Source organism: Microcaecilia unicolor, chromosome 7, assembly GCF_901765095.1.
Source record: "Microcaecilia unicolor chromosome 7, aMicUni1.1, whole genome shotgun sequence".
NCBI classification, from domain to species: domain Eukaryota; kingdom Metazoa; phylum Chordata; class Amphibia; order Gymnophiona; family Siphonopidae; genus Microcaecilia; species Microcaecilia unicolor.
In genome coordinates, this window is record NC_044037.1 from 70,961,046 (window position 1) to 70,981,718 (window position 20,673).

The 20,673-nt window shown below is 42.5% G+C and overlaps 1 protein-coding gene across 1 annotated transcript; it reads right to left on the bottom strand.

The window, feature by feature from the left end:
- On the bottom strand, positions 1 to 18,220 carry CNGA2 (cyclic nucleotide gated channel subunit alpha 2). The gene is made up of 6 exons (XM_030210740.1): positions 18,114 to 18,220; positions 15,238 to 15,348; positions 11,264 to 11,443; positions 10,839 to 10,940; positions 5,591 to 5,697; positions 1 to 1,421 (listed from the first exon to the last, which is right to left on the bottom strand). The coding sequence occupies exons 1-6, from the start codon at positions 18,218 to 18,220 to the stop codon at positions 1 to 3; spliced, it is 2,028 nt and encodes a 675-aa protein (XP_030066600.1).
- Positions 18,221 to 20,673: the final 2,453 nt, after the last annotated feature.

Genomic DNA, 20,673 nt, shown 5'->3' on the forward strand with positions numbered 1-20,673 from the left:
TCAGTGTTTGCCATGTTTTTTAGCTTCTTCTTTCTCAGTGGAACTGTCCAGATCATCAGATAAATAATCGGTGCTGTGAAGATATTTCACCCTGTTTTCTACAATGGTGATTCTCTGTTTGAGCTTCAACTGGGCTGAATTGTATTCATTCAGAAGACGGGCAAAACGGATCTGTAGTGCATCCAGGTTTGATTCAAGCCTTTCCAGCTTTTCCTCCACAGTCTTCCCACCAATTCCTTGATTATCTTTAGACTCATCTAGCAGGCCTTCTTTAGTAAGTATCTCTCGTCCACGTTCTTCAAGGACCTTTTTAGCATCTGGGTACTCAATCAGAGCTTCCATGAGGTCATCTTTAGATAAGCAAAATAGATCCGAGTAGCCAATGCTTCTGATACTTGCTGTACGTCTATTACCCATTTTGCTTCCTTCAATATTAAGGATGCTGATTTCGCCAAAGCAACTTCCTGCAGTTAGTAGTGCATACTGAGTTATCCCATCTTCTGCAACCACAGCTAGTTTTCCTTCTTTAATAATATACATCTCTTTGCCAATGTCTCCCTTCCGGCAAATATAGTCTCCAGGGCTGAAGACCTGAGGACGAAGTTTTAGTACCAACTCTACCAGAAGTCCTGCCTCACAATCCTGGAAGATTCTAACTTTTTTCAGTGTCTCTAGATGTACATTAATGGCAATCTCTGCTCTGAGTTTGTCAGGGAGGTTCTTCAGAACCTCCCTTTCGTCTACTGTCTTTTTGTTGGTCCACAAATAATCAAACCACTTGATGACCTTCCCCTCCATATCTTTGCTGACTTTACGGAATTGCATGTAATGTTTTATGGCATCAATTTTTGCCTGGAACTCTGCCCTTGTGGCATTCATATTGGAAATCATGGAGCCCACGTTACCCACAATGGTGGCAAAAATGAGAACACCCACTAGGAAGTCAAAAATGACAAACAGATATTCTTCATCTCGCACAGGAGGTGGGGTTTCTCCAATTGTGGTCAGAGTCAAGGTAGACCAGTAAAGACAATAGACATACTCCCTGGTAAGATAGCCATATTCAGGATCTGTGATATTTGGATAAACCCAGGAGTCTACTCCAAAACCAATAGACTTTGAAATAGCATAGTAAATGCATGCATTCCAGTGAATGATGATCAGAATGTAGAGGACCAGGTTGAAGATTCTGAAGATATTAGGGTAACTGGTCCTGGTCTCCGTTCGATCAAAACACTCAAACATGCGAGGAAAGTGAAGCAACCTATTAAAACGTAGCTCAGGATGTTGCAATCCCACTGCAATATATGCCAGATCAGTGGGCAATATTGAGAAAATATCCAGTTTAAACTGTAGGGTACGTACATAGTTGTCTCGCAGCTTTTTCATGTCTTTGACTAGTAGGCCTTGTTCCAGGAAACCTAAGACAAGCACAAGAAACATTACCAAATGAAAAGTTTTCATCATTGTGTGGCTTATGTTTTCACTGAATAGCATTCTCAGGCACTCAGGAAAATTAACTACTTGGACACATATATAATCACAAAATAGCAGCAATAAGGGAGGAATTCTATGAATGGCGCTGAAAAATCAGTGCTGGAAAATATTGGCGCTAAGCACTATTCCATAAAGGGCACTCTAGGTTGAGTGCCCTTTATAGTATAGCAGTAGAAAAGATTTCCATGCCCAAAGTTGGGCACGGGTATTTATGCTAGCTGAAACCTGATGTAAATGCCAGTGCCCAACTCATGACGAAACAACTAGGCACCGTTTAATCTTCGACAGACCCAAATGTCCAGGTGTTACCAATCAATTATAATTATATTGGCGTATGAACCTCAGCTGTACAACGTTATGTTCACTGGAGTTTTACACAGCGATTTACGTACTTCTATCGTCATCAGTTCAAATGTGCCTCCCTCCTAATTTTCAAATTTTTAAAATATATTTAAATACTTTAAATGTTTAAATAAAATTGCTTCGCTACTTAGTACTCATCTTTTCAAAATGAATTTCAAAGCTGGTCGGCTCAGGTGAACTTTTGATCCAATATGGGCCGTTTCGCTGAAACACTTTTTCAAGGATATCCCCCAATTTTAGCCTCAGCTCATCCTGATGACCCAAAGGTAGCACATCTTGGTCCCCAAGCCCCGCTAGCAGAAGCCTTCCTCCAGTGCTGTTCTCTGCTGCATTGCCTGCCCTGCATGACGTAGCGGGAAAAGCGGCCGCAGGGCAGGCAATGTGGTGGAGAACAGCGCTGGAGGAAGGCTTCTGCTGGCAGGGCTTGGGGACCCCCAGCAGCCAAACCAGAGACCCCGAAGCCCTGTGTCTGCTCTGCCTCAGCCTCTAAAGGAGGGGGGCGGAGTTTTCTCTCTCTTGCTTCTGTCTGGACGCGATCACCCAGGTCCGATCAGGAACAGAAGAGAGACATACCCCAGTGCTGGGTCCCCCTTGGAGGCCGGGCCTGGGGAAATCTTGCCCCCCTGCCCCCCCTCTCGGTGGCCCTGCCTGCAGGAGGGCTCCATCGAACGACATCACCCATATGCGAGACATTATATCCTGCTGTCCTCGGAGAACACCTGCTACAGGTAAATACATTTGTTTTCTTTTGTAATGAACCCTCAATTGAATATTTTTGCACAGTGTTTCTTCAGGTAATATGAATATCACTATAGGGGGCACTTACCTACATCATACACTAACACTATTAAGGTGCATTACATACCATGGGGCCCACTGCATAAAATGGGCCTCGTGGTAGATAACAGCCTTTATTTTAGAAGTATCCTCATGTGGAAGTGTCAACATTTTAATGTCTGGAGAGACCCAGACACTTAAATGCCATTTCAGAACAGAGGCCATTCACATGTGGAGAAGCAATGTAGAGATTTCAAGAGGAGAGTGGATAAAGCAGGGAGAGGCAGTGTCCTGGGTACGACTACAATACAGACATGTATTCCCAATTCTACATTTGAAATCCATGTCTATGCTAAAAAGAATGGACATTGGCATTTATAGCTGCCTCAAGGCACATATAAGAGTCTACTGTAAGGAGCAGCTGTAAATTCTAATGTCCAAGCTTCCCCCAGTTACCCATCTTGATGTCCACCCCCCCCCCCCCCCACCACCACCAACACACAAACACAGTCAACTTGATTGGTGCCCATACATGAAAGCCTGACCCCTATCAGTAATACCAAAATATTACCACTAGAGGTCTCTACAGGCATTCTGGATGGCCCAGTCTTCAAGGTGAGGGACAGTGAGCATTGCTTCCTCTCCACTAGACTTCAGGGATCCCTGGTAAGCCTAGGGAGTGGTTTCCGCGGTGCAAGGTTTGCCAGGGGGCCCCCATCTTCTTGGATCCCGGGGGGAGGTACCATATGTTGGGCAGTTGCTTACAACTGGAGACTGTATCACTGGAAAGGCTCTAATCAGGAAGGGGGCTTGAAAAACGGAGGGGGGAGGAACAGCATGGGGTGCTGCATCAGAGGGTTGGAACTGAGGGAACCACTAATGCTGGGATAAGGGCCCCTTACAGACAGAGCAGCAATTTTAGAAAGCTGCTCTCACATTTATATGTGTGTGTGTGTGGCGGGGAGAGATCTACATTTGTTTTCCCGATGTGCAGCTTTCTAAAATCACAGCTCCTTCTGTATGTGAGAGGACTTTGATGTGCGGTTCTGTACCTGCTTTCAAAGTACTCTACATTTGGCAGAGACTCTTGTAAAACTGTATGAGAAATTCCCACATCCTGACTTGGACGTGCAAATTCCCCTCTTCACTTACTATCTAAAATCTTTCAATGTGTGATAATGACATTAGCATTCCCTGTTAGTAAATGACCCCCATAGAGATTAAGGCTATTCATTTCAGTAGAATACAAGTGAGCAGATCCTGAAATATTTCTGTACCGTACAGTCATAGAAAAATATGTCTATGGAAGAACCTTGAAGTGCCATATTGTCTATTCTCCTGTGTCCATGCAAGGTCTGCTATACCTGTTTTATTCTTTACTTGTTTGTTTTATGTTGGTTTTTTATTTGTATATATTATTTTCAGTTGTCATTTAATTTATTGATGTAAATATTTTTCTTAATTGTAACTTGCCTAGGGCCACATACCAGATCTAGATAAAGCTAAGGGGCCTTTTAACTAAGCCGTATTAGGCGCAGCTTAAAATGGTGTATCACAGGATGCACTTAGGCATCCTGTGGTAACTGCCAAAGTAGCGCGTGCTAACCATGTGCTATAAAATATTTTTTTTGGGGGGTGGGGTGTCAGGGAGGTGGAGAGTGGGCATTCCTGTGCTAATCAGTGCAGCTACATTACCGGTGATAACTGGTAATGGAGTACCTCATGAGTTCTTACCAACTACAAAATGGATGGTGGTAAGTGCCCAAGTGGTAACATTTTTTAATGGCCACGTGGCAATATTAATGCATGGCCTTTAATACAAAAAGAATACTAAAGGCCATTTTTACAGCTGAGGTAAAAATGGTTTAGCATACAGGAAAAACTCATGCACAGGCACGCGAAGCCACTTTTTGACGCAGATTAGTAAAAGGACCCCTAAATAAACAAACAGATCATTCCAAACAAATATTTGTCTAACCTGCTCTTAACAATCTCCAAAGACAGATTTTGCCATCTCTCTGGGTAGTGTATTCAAGTATTTGACTATCCTTACAGTTTGAAGCATTAATACTGTTATTATCGAGGGACAGAACAACCAAAGCCACAACATAGCTGAATTAAAGGCTTAAAGAGATAAGTGCACGGCTGGTTGTGGGCAATGAGGGTGTTAAATATTCAGGTTGGGGATAAACTGCAAAAGAATTGACATGGATTATAAACGTTAGATTTCACTCAAGTTAATTTGGATAAATTTCTATCACAGTAGGGGTGTATTTGCATAGTGGCGGGTTGTTTGAGAAACCAATGTTTTTTCTCTGGTGTGATTTTTTTTACATTGGTTTGTTTCTCAACTTTCTTAATAAGGGAAAAACACCAATGATAAGAATACAGCTCCAGTTATAGCATTGGTGTTCTCTTGAAAAAAGATAAAAGAGCAATTATTCTATGCAGAATAGCTAAGCTTGGAAGCACTGAGGTCCTTGTTTGATAAAAATCAGTCACTCTATGCACATGCTGAGAGAGGAATATCCAAATACCATCTGGTAAAACTACAAAGAAATTGATTAATAACCAGTGGTCCCCAAAAGATAGTTTTTGAGAAACCAATGGTATACTATTGCAATGTCAACACAATATGTAATAGAACATTATAATTGAAAGTGAACGGTAAGGCAAAGTTGTAACATATAGATGGGTAAGAAAGTAGGAAGAGTTATAAAGTAAGGTGACTGATTTGAAGAAAGTTGCACATGAGGTCAGAGAGATAGTTAAATATTATCTCAGCTACGGTAGGAGTGGATAAACATGTCCTGCTGCAGTATGTGCAACCAGAGTCACTCCTTGTGTGTTTGAGTGAGACTAATAAGTTAGTTACTTCTTCCATTAGTATATCTTATTCTAAGTGAGAATTATAGGTTCTGTGTCCATTTTTATTATATTCGGATATGTGTACCTGTGCGTAGTCTGATAACAATATCAGCGATGTAGATACCATCAGAGACATAGTCCAGTACCAGCCAGATGATGGTGTATCTTGTCTGCAAGTCATTGAAGCAAGCCCTGCAAGAACATTTAAATAAATAATCTGAGAGACAGACTTTAAAACATCATTTTGATCTTGCTACATTTTGTTCAAACTAATGTCAGAGGGACAAGATAGGAAGTGAAAGAGAGGACTGGGTATAGGGGAGGAAAGATTCTGGAATTTGAGAAAGGGACATCATATTTCCATACTGCTGTTACTGTTTTCTAAGAGACTCGAAAAAGTTTACAACATCTCATTAAAATGCAACACAAGTCAAATAGAATACATTAAAATTCATGTGAGAAAAGGAAGGATGATTTAAGATCAGGGAATTAAGGATTCAAATTGGGGAGAGAGATGTCTCTTCCCACCCCCCACTCTCATCTCTTTTATTGGTTTCCTTTGCAAGTTTGCATTCCCAGCTGCTTTGGCTCTCTCCTCCCTCCAGTTTTCCTTTTCTCCCTTGCTCCTCCTCCTTGGACTTCTCACTGTATGCCCCAATCATGTCTAACCCCCCCCCCCCCCTCACGCACACACACATGTAGAGACTATTATGAATTGCAGTGACCTCTAGTGGTTCTTCTTGAGTATTCGACTTTTGACTTGTAAATATCCTCACAGCTTCTGAAACATGTATGATAATAGTAGGAGAAGATACCTCTTATAGGGAAATTGTAATGGTATAAAAAAAACAGTTCAGTTCCTTTGTCTTTAGATCCAGCTTCCTTGGCCATTGTACTACTTCTTTAAAGGGAAGAGGGTCTCTCGCTGGAGAGTGGAGAGTAGTAACAGCCTATAAAGCTACTGCACTTGCCACAGTTGGGAACTGGAACAGGGAACCATCTCATCGCCACATCCTTCCAAGGAAAAAAGGAGAAGTGCTGAAAGATGAAGCCTGAAGAACAGGAGAGGACCAGAGGAGAGTCCCTGAAGATCTGCATGGATAAAGAAAACCAGAAGCAGGGTCCCATCTGGAGAAGTGCACACCAGATAAGGACATTGTGACTATAGGCTCAGAGAGCCGTGAAGAAACTGATAGGAGACTGACAGAGAAGCTTCCCTCCAGGGAGGGGCCCCCCAGAGAGAATAAAGTTGTAAAAATGACTTTTATCATAAACATCTATCCAGAGAGAGTATCTATTAGTAAACCTACTAGAGACTGTAAAAGTTGGAAAGTATTTTTCTACTTCTACCAGACATTTATCTGCACGAGCAGCCAGAACGAAGGTACAGCCAAGAAACTGCATATACCTAATAACAGCCAAGGTAGATAACTGATAACTATCTAACCCCCCCCCCCCATCACCACCACCACCACCACCATACACACACAACCGTACAGACACATAAGCTCAGAAAAAAAACACTGACCAGGAAACACACATAAATGGAGAAAAACAGATAGCGCCTCCCCACACACACGCAAGCACCCATATCCCTAAGCTACCTGCATAATGGCCAACCTAAGAATATGGGTTGTCTACCAAATAATAGCATCATGGACACTGGGGATACCAGCGGTGTCACCCAAGGTATGGCACACAATCCCTATACGTATCACCGCAAGACGGCACTTATACCAACAACTGGAAGAGTTTAATCACAATCCCCGCAACAACATAGAATCCAACCCAACAACCAACAACACAAAACTAAACCAATACAATAATCAACAAGCCCACAGCATCAAAACGGAAAAACAAAACAGACAACTGCAAACAATCAAATGCACCAGCATGAAATATGAAAAATACACCCTGATTCCCAGTAAACAAGGTAGTGTAGGCGCGAGTTTTGGGCACGGGCGGAATCATTTTTCAGCACACCTATTTTCCCGAAAATGGACATGCGGCATTTTGGGTCTGAGTCCTTACCGCCAGCCATAGACCTAGTGGTAAAGAATTTGGGCGGTAATGACCTACGCCCATCAGATGCCACTTGGCGTGCGTCCGCTATGCGCAGCAGAAAATAAAAAATATTTTTCAGGCGCGCATAGCAGACTCGCGCCAAAATTGAAATTACTGGAAGGCCATGCTGTAACCAGGCAGTAACTCCAATTTGGCACGCGTTGGGCATGCGTAGGTGCCTACGCGGCTTAGTAAAAGGGGCCTTCAATTGGCAATAAATTCCAAGTTCCTGGAGCTACTCTAGAAAACAGTGGCTGACTAGTTCATTTTTTTTTCTTCACACTTGAAGAAGACGGCAACTGTACTTGATAACAACAGAAAGACTGAGACAAACAAGGTCTTGTTTGAAATGTCAAAAACCTTTTAAATAACCAGTACTAAAGTCATACAAAATTTTTAGAGAGACGAGATATTGTAAGTTCAATTCTTGCAGCAAAAACTTCAATTCTCAAACTTTCATGGAAAGGATTCTTATTTCTATCCCTACTGCTACTATAAATATGAGCTTTGCATCGAGATACATCAGAAAATTATTTCCTCAAGAATTTAGAAGATTTAACTGAGTGGGTCTGGTTTAGTTATACTTGACCTACCATGTACATGAGAATGTGTTATATAAATCTTTCCAAAAATGCAGTTCAATTTCAATAAATCTCATATTTATAAATGGTACCTACTAAGCACTTTGGTGGCAATTCCATTACCGGGCATCCATTTTTAGGTGCCCTGATACCACACTGGGAGAACTTATCTACAACAGCATCTAGGTGCTCAAATTCTAGAATAGTAGCATAACCTGGTATTGGTGCCTTACATACACATAAGCCTGGCATAACTGCCCGCATAAATGCAGCAAGGGTGCATAACTTGCAGCATTCTTATGTCCCACTCATGCTCCGCCCTTGTGAACGCCCCCTTGCATCTACATGCTGTGCCACATAAGTGTACCCTTATAAATAGCGCTTAGTTACTTTGCTTGTATTTATGCACTTACCCCCAGATTCTATACAGCACACCTAGAGATCCGCTCCAAAATCCAAGCATATTCTGTAACAACGCGCATAACTTGATTGGTTAAACAAGCCACTCAGCGTCGTTAACAGCACTTAACAAGCAATAATGAGCACTTATTGGCAATAATTAGAATTTACATACATAAATTCTGTAACACAGTGCGCCTAAATTTTATTGCACGCAGGTAAAAAGGGGCATGGTTGTGGGTGGGGAAATGGGCATTTCGTAGGCATTTCAAAATTTATGCACGTTCCTATAGAATATGGCCCTCTGCTCCTAAATCTACATTCCAGGATTTATGCCACGTTTTCATTAGTGTAAATGGAGGCACATAGTTTTAGACACTAGGATATCAACTAAGCGTATTCTATATACTACACCTAAATATAGGTGCTGCTTATAGAATACTAGTAAAAAAGGCCCGTTTCTGACACAAATGAAATGGGTGCTAGCAAGGTTTTCCTCGGAGTGTGTATGTTTGAGAGATTGTGTGTGAGAGTGACTGTGTGAGAGAGAGAGAGAGTGAATGTGTGTGTGTGTGTGTGACAGAGAGAGAGTGAGTGTGGGTGCGAGTGTGTCTGTGAGAGAGTGTGTGTGTGAGAATGAGAGTTTGTGCGAGTGCGTATGTGAGCCACAGTGAGTGTGAGAGAGTGTGTTTCACACAGATACAGTGTGTGTGAGAGAGAGTGTTTGTGTGAGACAGATAGAGTGCGAGAGAGTATGTGTGCGATACACAGACTCTCTGTGAGAGCAAGAGTGTATGAGATTGAGAGAGTGTTTGAGAGTGACTGTGTGACACATAGAGAGTGACTGTGATACAGTGTGAGACATAGAGTGTGTGGTAGACAGTGTATGAGAGTGAGAGAGACACTGACTGTGAGAGAGAGAGAGTGTGTGAGAGAGTGTATGTGCCAGAGATACCTCCCCCCTCCATCTGTGTGGTCGCAGGACCCCCTCCCTCTCTGTGGTCGCAGGACCCCTCCCCTTCCCCCCTTCGTCTCTGGTCTCAGGACCCCCTCCCCTCTGGCCTCAGGACCCCTTCCCCCTCCGTTGTCTCAGGCCCCACCCCTGCCGCCTTCACCGCCACGCCTCCCCCCTTGAGGTCGCAGCCGCTCACCCCTCCACCCCCCCAGGGTGTCACCGGTACTCCTCTCCACCCCTCCGATGTCGCCGCAGCCACTGCTCCCCCCTCCACCCCCTGCCCGAGGTCGCCGCCGCTCCCTCCCTCCGTCCGACGTCAGTTCAGCTGCCATTTCTGGCCACTGCTGCTTCTCCTGTCGAGCAGCAGCGGCCGGTAGAAAAACAACAAAAAAAACTTACACCTGCAAAAATGCTTTTAAAAAGGAAGCGGGGCACCGCAGGCAGGTTTCAGCTGTCAGCTGTGCATCCGCTCCTCCTCTCACCTTTCACGTCACTGCCCCTGGAGTAGAACCCCGGAGGAGCGCAGAGAGGTGAAAGGAGGAGGGGATGCACAGCTGACAGCCGAAGCCTGCCTGTGGTGCCCGGCTTCCTTTTTAAAAGCATTTTTGCAGGTGTAAGGTTTTTTTTGTGTGTTTCTACCGGCCGCTGCTGCTCGACAGGAGAAGCAGCAGTGGCCGGAAATGGCAGCTGAGCTGACGTCGGATGGAGGGGGGAGCAGCGGCGGCGGTGACCTCGTGGGGGGGGGGTGGAGGGTGGAACAGTGGCTGGGCGACCTCGGGGGGGGTGGAGGGGGTGAGCGGTGGCATTCTTGGGGGGTGGAGGGGTGAGGGGCGGCGACCTCGGGGGGGCATGGCAAAAGCCGGAAATTGTGCCTCCAATGTTCTGAACAGAAGTGGGAGACAGAAGCACAAATGCCTCAAGGCTTATGTCCACGCAGTCAGCTTCAGAACGTTGGAGGTGCGTTTTATTTTATAGGATGCTTAGGCAGAAATGTTTTCTAGTCGCCATATATAGAATCTGGTCCTTAAGGATACCCTGACCTACAAAAATGCTTGCATTCAGTACATTTACGCAAACAAGGGGTGTGTAAATGTGGACGCCCAGTTGTAGAATTGCCCTTTTTCTGCTTGTAGTGTTTCATCTGAGAGGAACTATTAATCCAAATACCTCAAAAAAGAGAGTCCAACATGCTAAATCCAAACCCAATAACCTCTCAAAGCAGCCAACACTCAATAAGATAATATATAAAAAACACAATAATATTATTATATTGAGCTTTGGCTGCTTTGAGAGGTTGTTGGGTTTGGATTCATCTGAGAGGAAGCCATTCTCACCTTGCTACAAGTAGACTCCAGTTATAAAGGACAGGCACAGCAATGACCAACAGCCAACGATAATACCATTTCCCGGCAGGGTTCACTACAAATAACCTTCTTCTCTTCCTAACAAGAAAACAAAATGACATTGACAAAGTGGAACTACTAAGTGTGTGTGTCTGCTGTGTGCCAATAAGATATAATGGGCCTTATGCTATAAATACATTCTCTATAGACACAACATGAGAAAAAAAGCCCTTTCCGAATAAGTTCCAAAGTCTATTGTGTTTTCTTGATCTTTGATCAAACTACAACAAAAGCCTTCTTTGTATGGGGTATGTAGAGAGGTCCTATGGACAGAATGCAGTAACAGTAGAAAATAAATGAAATACAGTTAAAAAAATAAAAATGAAAGAACAAGACGTTACAAAAAGGAACTCTACTTTTTTTTCTTTTTCTTGCCATCACTATCTTCCTGGTCTGGCTGTGTATTGCTAAGCCGACTAGATACACTTTGTATGTCTGGTCCACGGAACCGATCCAGGAATGAGTCAGGTCTTTGCTCTTGGTCTTGTATGTTCTTGTGAGCCCAATCTCTAAGAACCACTACCAGCCGGACTATCCTGAAAGAACAAGAAATAGAAGATTCAATTAAAGGCTGTGGCCTTGCAAGCAATGATACTACATAAAGTAATTTCTAATTAATGCATACTAAAATCAATCACGCACTGCTTTGTGTCCTGTTGGTGCACAGATTCCTAACTCAACTGCTTTGCCTCTATGCCAAGCCATACCACCAGGTTTTCTCCTCTGAAACAGCAGAAGGAAGAATGGCTGTGGCTGAGCTGCCACTTATGGAAAGCCCACATTTCTCCCTTCTTCTTTTTCCTGCTGACCATGGCCAAGGCCTAGCTTTGCCTCTGTCTATCTCCATCCCCAATCTTTCTAAAGAGAAAGCATAAGAGGTAGGGAATAAAGCAGGCACTCTGTTCCCTCATGCCAGCCTTGGCTAGCCTTGGCCAGCACAGCCTGAAAGAAACACATTAAAACTGAAAGTGTGGGGAAAGGTGGAAGGGGAGAAAGGGGAGGAGAGTCTTCGGTTGGGGGATAGAGAAAAGCAGCAGTGATTTTATACCAAGTTATGTTAGATTGCTGATCTGGAACTTTTGTCACTTGCTTCCTTCTTCCCACATTCTCCCCTTGCCTGTTGTCTCTGACCTAGTACCCATTCTTTTTTTTTTCTTTTTGTTTTTAAAGAAAATTACCACTGGAGAAAAGGGAGAAGAATAAAGAATAACCTGGGAGGAAGGATAGTGAAGAAATAAATGAAGCTAAATGTTGGAGGGAAAAGGAAAACCTCAAAGGAAGTAAATGAGGGTGAAGCGGTATCAAAAGGGTGTATGCACTAGGTCAGAAAGGCAGAAGAATTCAGGGAAGAGTGATAGCTATGGGATTGAGAGAAGCTAGGGAGGTGGAAGGGAAGATTAGAATTAGAATTCAATTTTTCACCTTTCCAAATCTGGAATGTTGGTTAAGGTGAGAGATAGGAAGAAGAGGCACAGAAAGATTGGAAGGGAAGGACAATACCGTTACTGGTTTTCTGCTTTGACCCATTTTTTAAAATTCATCTTATGTAGCAGGTTGGTGGGCGCCAGTGTGAATGAGACTTCATGCATTTTGAACTGAAATATGCACCATTTCAAGCTCAATGGCACTGATTAAAAGTACCATTTTAGGCATTCATACTATAGGTTTATCATCATTACTATTTGCACAAACGTTTTGACTATTTAATTATGCTGTACACTCAATGACAAACCCAAAAGTTAAAGGTACTTATACATCAAACTACTCATAGGTAAAGAGTGAAGATTAGGTGTTGCATATAGACTGTATTTTGTAGCCCTTACTTGTGCATGCTGTGGTTCTCAAGACAGTTTATCATATATCTTTCCCATATGAAATGTACAATTTTAAATATGGGTGTGCATCTATTCACCCTGCCAGTTGTCACTTGCTACTGCCACTGCTGTGCCATCTCTTTCCCTTCAGCAAATGGTGGTATAGGAAACTATCATCAGCATCCCATCTGATCCCCATACTCAGTCAGTAGCATAACTAGGAGGGGGGGGCAGAGGTAGCGGTCGCTCCCCCAAACAGATCTTTAGAGAAAATGGCGTCTATGCCCCAAAGGCGTCTCATACTACTAATTTGTCTTTTCCTCCCGGCCGCTCCCTCTTGAATCTGCGGCAGCCTGGAGGAACCGCCAGCTTCCCTTCCCTGCCCCTCACTGACTGGGTCACTCAAGCTGCTGCCTCCCCAACTGACTTGGCTGCAACAAAATGAAGCCTTGCACTGGGCCATAGTCCTATGCGTGCCACTGCCGCCTCTGCCAATTTCCCTCCTTCACCCCCTCATGATGTAACTTCCTGTTTGGGAGCAGGGCCGCAGGGCCCCTTTTACAGCAACTTTGTAAATGGGGCTCTAAGAAACAAAAACAAATAGAAAAAAACCCACAAAATGTCATGGTTGTTTGTTTGTTGTCAATAGTGCATACTCTTTAGGAAAAAGTGCGTACCATTTCCTGATGGTGTACACATACGTGGACCATTATCCCCCTGATTCTATAAAGGTCATCAAAAATTGTGTGTGCAAATTTAGGAATGTTCTCAATTTGTGCTCGCAATTTAATAGAATAATGAGCCAATAAGTGCCAATAATTGGCTTTTTAACAAGCAATAATTGGTTAGATTTAATTGGGACTTACCTGCGTAAAGTTAGACGCAGTCCAAAAAGGGGCATGGAAATGGGAATATCATGGGTGTTTTGGGGCCATGGTTTTGAGTTATGTGTGTAATTGTAGAATAATGGTGCTCCATGTGTAAATTTAGATGTGGGTATTTCATTGGTGCAAATAGCTGTGCCTAAATTTACATGCAACCTCTCCACTTAAGCATTAATTCTATAAACTACACCAAATTATAGGTGCGACTTATAGAATGCCACTTACTTGGGTATTTTTCGGCACCAATTTTTTAGGCGCCATATATAGAATCTAGCCCTATATGTATGAGCACTCAGGAAAGAGTATGCCCTCATTTTGAAAGAGTGTACACTCTTTAATGACATTGCTCCTTTAACACAAATGCTCAAAAAACCTCGAACAAAGTAAATGACATGAATGACATGAGAAATGACACAAACTGAAAATTTTCAGGCTACATATCCCAAGTGACCATGGGTCAGCTATGCAAAACATGTCACAGCGCCTCTACCAATTTTTGATGTTAAATGACACTCATTAAAATTTGCATGCACATCTGGCTGTGCACTATTCTATAAGGCATGACACCTAACTCTACCAGCGCGTAACTCAAAAGGGGGTGTGCCCAGAGGCATGGCAGGGGCATTCCAAAAAGGTTGTGCACGTAGTTATAGAATACAACCTCAGCACACCTAATTTGGGCACCAGAATTTACATCAGGTTTCAGCAGGTATAAGTCTGGTGCCTAAAGTTAGGCAGGGGAATTGGTGCTTAGAGCGATTCTATAAAGGGTGTGCAGTTGCACCCTTTATAGAACCATGTTTAGTGCCAATTTTTTCCACCGCCAAATTTTGAACATCATTTGTAGAATTCTCTTCATAGTGTGTATTTGCAAGAGGGTGTACACATAAGTGAAGCCTAGATGGGTCAAACTTACACTTGTAACTGACAGAATACTGCATATTGGGCCAGATTCTATATATGGCGCCTGAAAACTCTGCATGGAATAAATTTCCACCTAAGCGTATTCTGTAAGCGGCACCTATATTTAGGCGCAGTACATAGAATATGCTTAGTTGATATCAGAGTGCTTAAAACTACCCATATCTATTTACACCAAGGGAAATGTGACATAAATGTTGGCGTGTAGATGTAGGCACACAGGGGCATATTCTATAACACTGCATGTTAATTTTGGAATGCCCACAAAATGCCCATTTCCTCACCCATAACTACGCCCCTTTTTGGCTTCACACATTAGAATTTAGATGCACTGCATTACAGAATATGATTAGCGAGTTGTGCATGTAAATTCTAATTATTGCCAATTAGTGCTCATTATTGCTCGTTAAGACCTCTTATCAACACTGATTAGCTTGTTAAGTCAATTAAGCTAAGTACGTTGCTATAGCATACGCTCGGATGAACACTAGGCTCGATATATAGTATCCGGGGAATTATGTGGGCATCTGAAGCACTTTGGCTAGTCTAAGTGCTTATACCTAAGCAACTACATCTTATATGCCTGGTTACACTAGTATTCTATAAAGAAAAGTAGACTTCAACCATGTGGCCTGATATAGAATTTCCCATCACTTGCTTTAAAGAAGACTCAAGAATTCAACGAGTCTATAAACGTAACCTTCATTGTACCTTGAAAGTGCCCCTCTCGCTCGGAAGGAAGCACGTGATGCAACTTCCCCTTTGTCCAAAGCTGCAACCCTCTGCAGCTCCGAGGAAGTATCATCACAAGCTGATAGTGCCCTGCAAAGAAAAAACAATATTAATGTTATTTCTAAAGATGGGTACACAGATTATGTAACAGGTTTAGATAATCACAGTCAAAGTAGGTCAGGTTACAAACCAGACCGGAGTATTTTGAGCTCTTTCAGGATGACACAGATAAATCTCGGCCATCTACCATTCAACTCATACTCCATATTTGTTTGGTTCAAATATAAATAGTCACAGATTCAGAGCTGTATTTGAAATCTGAAGATTCGCCGAGTCTTCACATGCTTCAAAATCTATGAATATTTGTAGAAATGTAAACCAACCAATTAGACCTGGATTGTTAAAAAAGAAATCACTGACAGTTGATTCTTTAGGATGACTGTGATATTTCAAGCAAAATTCAGTCAATATTCACGGATCTGAATGAGGACTCAAATAGGGTTATAGGAGGTCTTCCTGGCCCTGGTTAATAACCGATTGGATGAACTCTTCATATGAAAAAAGGGGAACATTATAGAAAAAGTTATAGATAGGTGAATGTTCTCCTGGGGGTGGTCAGCATTCTTTATAGGCTGACCACCCCTGGCTAATTTAGACCCAGGTATTAAACCCAGGTTTTTGATGGGGCTCAGAAGCTATGCAGGTGCAGCCGATATTCAGTCTTGCACATGTACAGCTATTTGAGCAAAGTTAGGATTGCATTGAGCTCGACATGGGGGAAGCCACTTCCGTCCCTGGGATTTTCAGCATGGAATCTTGCTACTCTTTTGGGATCTTGCCAGTACTTGTGACCTGGATTGGCCACTGTTGGAAGCAGGATCCTGGGCTAGATGGACCTTTGGTCTGACCCAGTATGGTTCTTATGTAACTATATGGGAACCAGCACTGAATATTGCCAGTGCACACATTAATTCCTGGCTCCTCCCCAACTCCAATCCAAAACTGCCCTGGCACTAACTGGTGAATGCAGCTGCAGACTGACCAGATTTTCAGCAGTAATTGTGAAGTTAAGTACCACTGAAAATCTGGAGCAGGTCTGCTCACTATGATTTAGCCAAGCAGAAGCCTCTCTTGCCTGGTTAAATCATTATCAATATTGACCTCTGAGTGTTTACATGCTCATAACGAATATTGCAGTTCCTTTTAAACAACAATTTTTAAGTTTTGCACATATACACAACAAAGTGAAACAGCGAGATGTGCAGATATCCCAAAGCAGAAGCAGTAGCCTGGACAGCTAGAAGCAGTAGCCAATGGAGGGATAGCTTAGTGGTTAGTGTACTGGGCTTGATATGCAGGGGTGCCTGGTTGAAATCTCACTGTGGCTCTTTGTGATTTTGGGTCAGTCACTTAACTCTCTGTTGCCTCAGGTACAAAATTAGATTGCAAGCCCTTGAGGGACAGGGAAATATTAACTCACATTGAGCTAATACTGAAAAAGGTGTGAGCAAAATCCCAAATAAATAAATCTTCCATATCTCTGAAAATGTTAGAAAAAACTTCTGTCTTCTTCCCTCCCAAATCTTAAGTGGTGTTCACCATTTGAGGAACTCAGCATTGTGATAACAAAATGAAGATTTTCATATCCTGCTTGTCAGATCAATTCAATGTTAAGAAAGAAATGTCCCTGTTTTCTCATTAACCTTAACAGGATAGTGAAAGAAAAAGCCACACTACCCCCCCCCCTCCCCTTACATCTGTACCTACAGAAAGCATGACTTATATAAACAATAGGACGATACCACTACGTTTGAAACAAATGAAATTTTACCATCCAAAGTGGCTCAATCAATTAACAGTTGCTATTCAACTTTTTTCAATATATATATCAACTTTTTTTAACTTTTTAAAAACTTTTTTAATGTGTGTAAAAATAAGGAGGAAAAAAGCCTCTGTATTCCCGTTTCAGTACATATTTGTGTCTGTTAACCGGGATGGAATCTTCATAGGCTAAAAAACCTCCTTATACTTTTAATCAACAAAAACACATCATTTTTGACGAACACTTATCTTTTAGTGCCGTCCTTGCTGTTGCAATTTGGCTTCACTTAGAGTGAAGCCAAATTGCAACGGCAAGGACGGCACTAAAAGATAAGTGTTCGTCAAAAATGATGTGTTTTTGTTGATTAAAAGTATAAGGAGGTTTTTTAGCCTATGAAGATTCCATCCCGGTTAACAGACACAAATATGTACTGAAACGGGAATACAGAGGCTTTTTTCCTCCTTATTTTTACACACATTAAAAAAGTTTTAAAAAAGTTAAAAAAAGTTAAAAAAATTTGATATATATATTGAAAAAAGTTGAATAGCAACTGTTAATTGATTGACCCTACAGAAAGCATGGCAACATTCAAGCCCTGTTGAAGCAATTTAGGAATGTGCTATATTACCATGTCATGCTTCAGGACTCAGTCATAAAGGGTGTCCCACTACCAAAATCATCAACTTATTCCTCTAAAGGAAATCCTTAGCAGGAACTGTCTACATTTATGCACTATAACTCTCCCTCTTGTACCTACCTGATAATACCATGTAAGATAATTATTCAAGGTCATTATTAACATTAATTGAAAAAATGTTTTAAGTTATTCTCTTTACATTGATTTTAAAACTAATGTTTAGGTGATGTAGGGCTATATGGAGGTAATGTAAGATAATTGAGAAATGTTTTGATTCACTGAGCAATTTCTAGTTTCATCCACTCTGCTGCCTCAAAGTTAAACGTTTTTTAACCTTGCTTCTAAAGCACATTCCATGAACCAGCAGTGACTGATGATACCCATGAAAAGTCTGACCTGCTGGGGTTATTTTCTCTTGTGTCCTGGTCCTCCTCATTGTTGGATTTTGCAGATAGCCTGGGATTGGCTGGGGAGTTCTTCTGTACGTTTATCTGTCCCATCATTCTCCATGTGATTCTACGCGGGCATGGTGCTTACTCTGGTAAATAGCAGAAAAACGAGATTGGATTATAAAGTATCCAGCATTATGCGTGTCATCTTTAATCTCTCACTCACACCACCATGAGTACTGCACGCACACAGACGCCTCTTCACAAATCTTTAGCCTTCACACATACTAACTAGATACTGTAATAAATAGAAATAAAACAAAACAAAGAAAATAAAATGATACCTTTTTATATTGGACTAACAATACATTTTTTGATGAATTATCGAAGGTAACCCTTCTTCTTCAAATAATAAATTAATTTCTGATCTGAAGAAGGGTTACCTTCAAAAGCTCATAAAAAATGTATTGTTAGTCCAATAAAAAAAGGTATCATCTTATTTTCTTTGTTTTGCTTTATTTCTATTTATTACTTTACCTATTTAACTAGATTTTGAATTCAGGTGTTTTCCTCAGTGTCACTTTGAAATACTGAGATATGAAATATTCTGGTCCCCATTTGCGTACCATTCTATTTTAGGATCAAATAAGGGCCAATATTTAAAGTGATTTATGCATTCGCCAGCAGGTGGTGAACATATAATTTGCATATTCCCACATATCTGGTGCTTATAAGTATAAAACTGGACCATTTAGCTTAATGGTAAGATTTTGTGCACATAAAAAGAAGCCAATATTGAGGTGGAATGAAGACAGAACTGAAACATATTTAGTTGTGATATTTGGGCCCACTAAGGTGGTAATTCTATCTAGAGGTGCTTAGATAGAAGTGCCCCAATGCATTATTCTATCTGGGTGCCCAGATTCCGTTATAGAATACTAGGGTAACTCCCATCAGCATGCCAAAATGTAGGTACATCCACTGAAGGATAACCCAAAACATACAGTGAATCGTTGTACTGGCACTCCCACTTTTTTTGAAAAAATAAAGGAGGAAAAAGACCTCATACAACTGTGGCAAACAACAGTATATGGAACCAGACCACTGAATCAGCTAATCCACATGCACACTGTTAAAAAATTAATCGTCGGTCAATAAACCTCCAGTATTGCTCAATGGTGCAATCAAAAATTAAAACGTGCAAACAAAATCAAACAAAAAGCTGTCAAATCAAAAACAATCTTCAACACATTGGTGTCATGTCACAAGACATGAGCACTTATCCTAATGGTGCTGTGTCCCAGTCCATAGTCGCTCAGTCTTGGCAGGGTAGCAATCAACAGCGGCCTGGCAGATGGTATTATAGCCCTACCAGTATTCTCTTTCTTTTCATAAATGGAATTTCTGTCCATAAGGATTCCACTTTAGTATCAGTCTCAATTCCCTCTTTAAACATATAGCATCACCCCCACCCTCCAATTTGGTTATCCTTCTTCCACCAGGTCTCTGAGACACCTATTTCCTCTTTATTTAGTGCTATATACTCAGGGCCGCCGAGAGGGGAGGCAGGGGGGACAAACTTCCCCAGGCCCGGTCCTCCAAGGGGGGCCCAGTGCCCCAGTCCCTGATCTCACTCGCCTTTGACTCTGTCGACTGTCTGCCACCGGGCCGGGCCCCCCGCATTGAAATCATCACAGCGCCTCACCTGTCACCTTGCTCCATGAATGAAAGTGGAGCCAGCAGCGGCAGATCAGATTCGCCTCCCTTCGGGCCTCCCTCCCTGTGTCCCTCCCTGTGTCTGCTCGAGGGCGGGACACAGGGAGGGAAGGCCCGAAGGGAGGCAAATCCGATCTGCCGCTGCTGCCTGCACTTTCAGTCACGGAGCGAGGTGACAAGTGAGGCTCTGTGATGATTTCAATGCAGGGGGCCCGGCGCGGTGGTGAAAGGAAGGGGGCAGGTGGGGACTGTGGCGTGGCAACCTGGGGGGCTAGCGGCGACAATGACCTTGGGGGCAGGGCCCCGGGGGTGGCCTTGCCCTGTGCCCTGCCCAGTCTCTCGGCGGCCCTGTATATACTGTAAATATCCCATCTTATTTTTTAGGTTTCTAGCATTTGCATAAAGATATTTCAAAATGTGTTTTTTATTTGTACCCACAAGCTGCTTAGCAGTTAACAAGGATAATTTGCAATCTTTGTGCTACGAAAGGCTCCTACCTTACTTTTGCCTTTGTTGCAACCTCTCTGTCAGGAAGCCCAATTTTCTATTTTGATAGAATCCTTCAAAGATACCTCACTCCCAATCATGCATTCCTGAGTGACTGTTGGCTTTCTCCCAGATTCTAGTTTAAAAGCTGCTCTGTCTCCATTTTAAATGTTAGCACCAGCAGCCTGGATCCATCCTGGTTAAGGCAGAGCCCATCTTTTCAGGATAGGCTCTCCTTTCCCCAGAATGTTGCCCAGTTCCTAACAAATCTAAATTCTTCTTCCCTGCACCATCCTGTCATCCATGCATTGATACTACAAAGCTCTAACTGCCTCTAGGGTCATGTGTGTAAACTGGGCAGCACT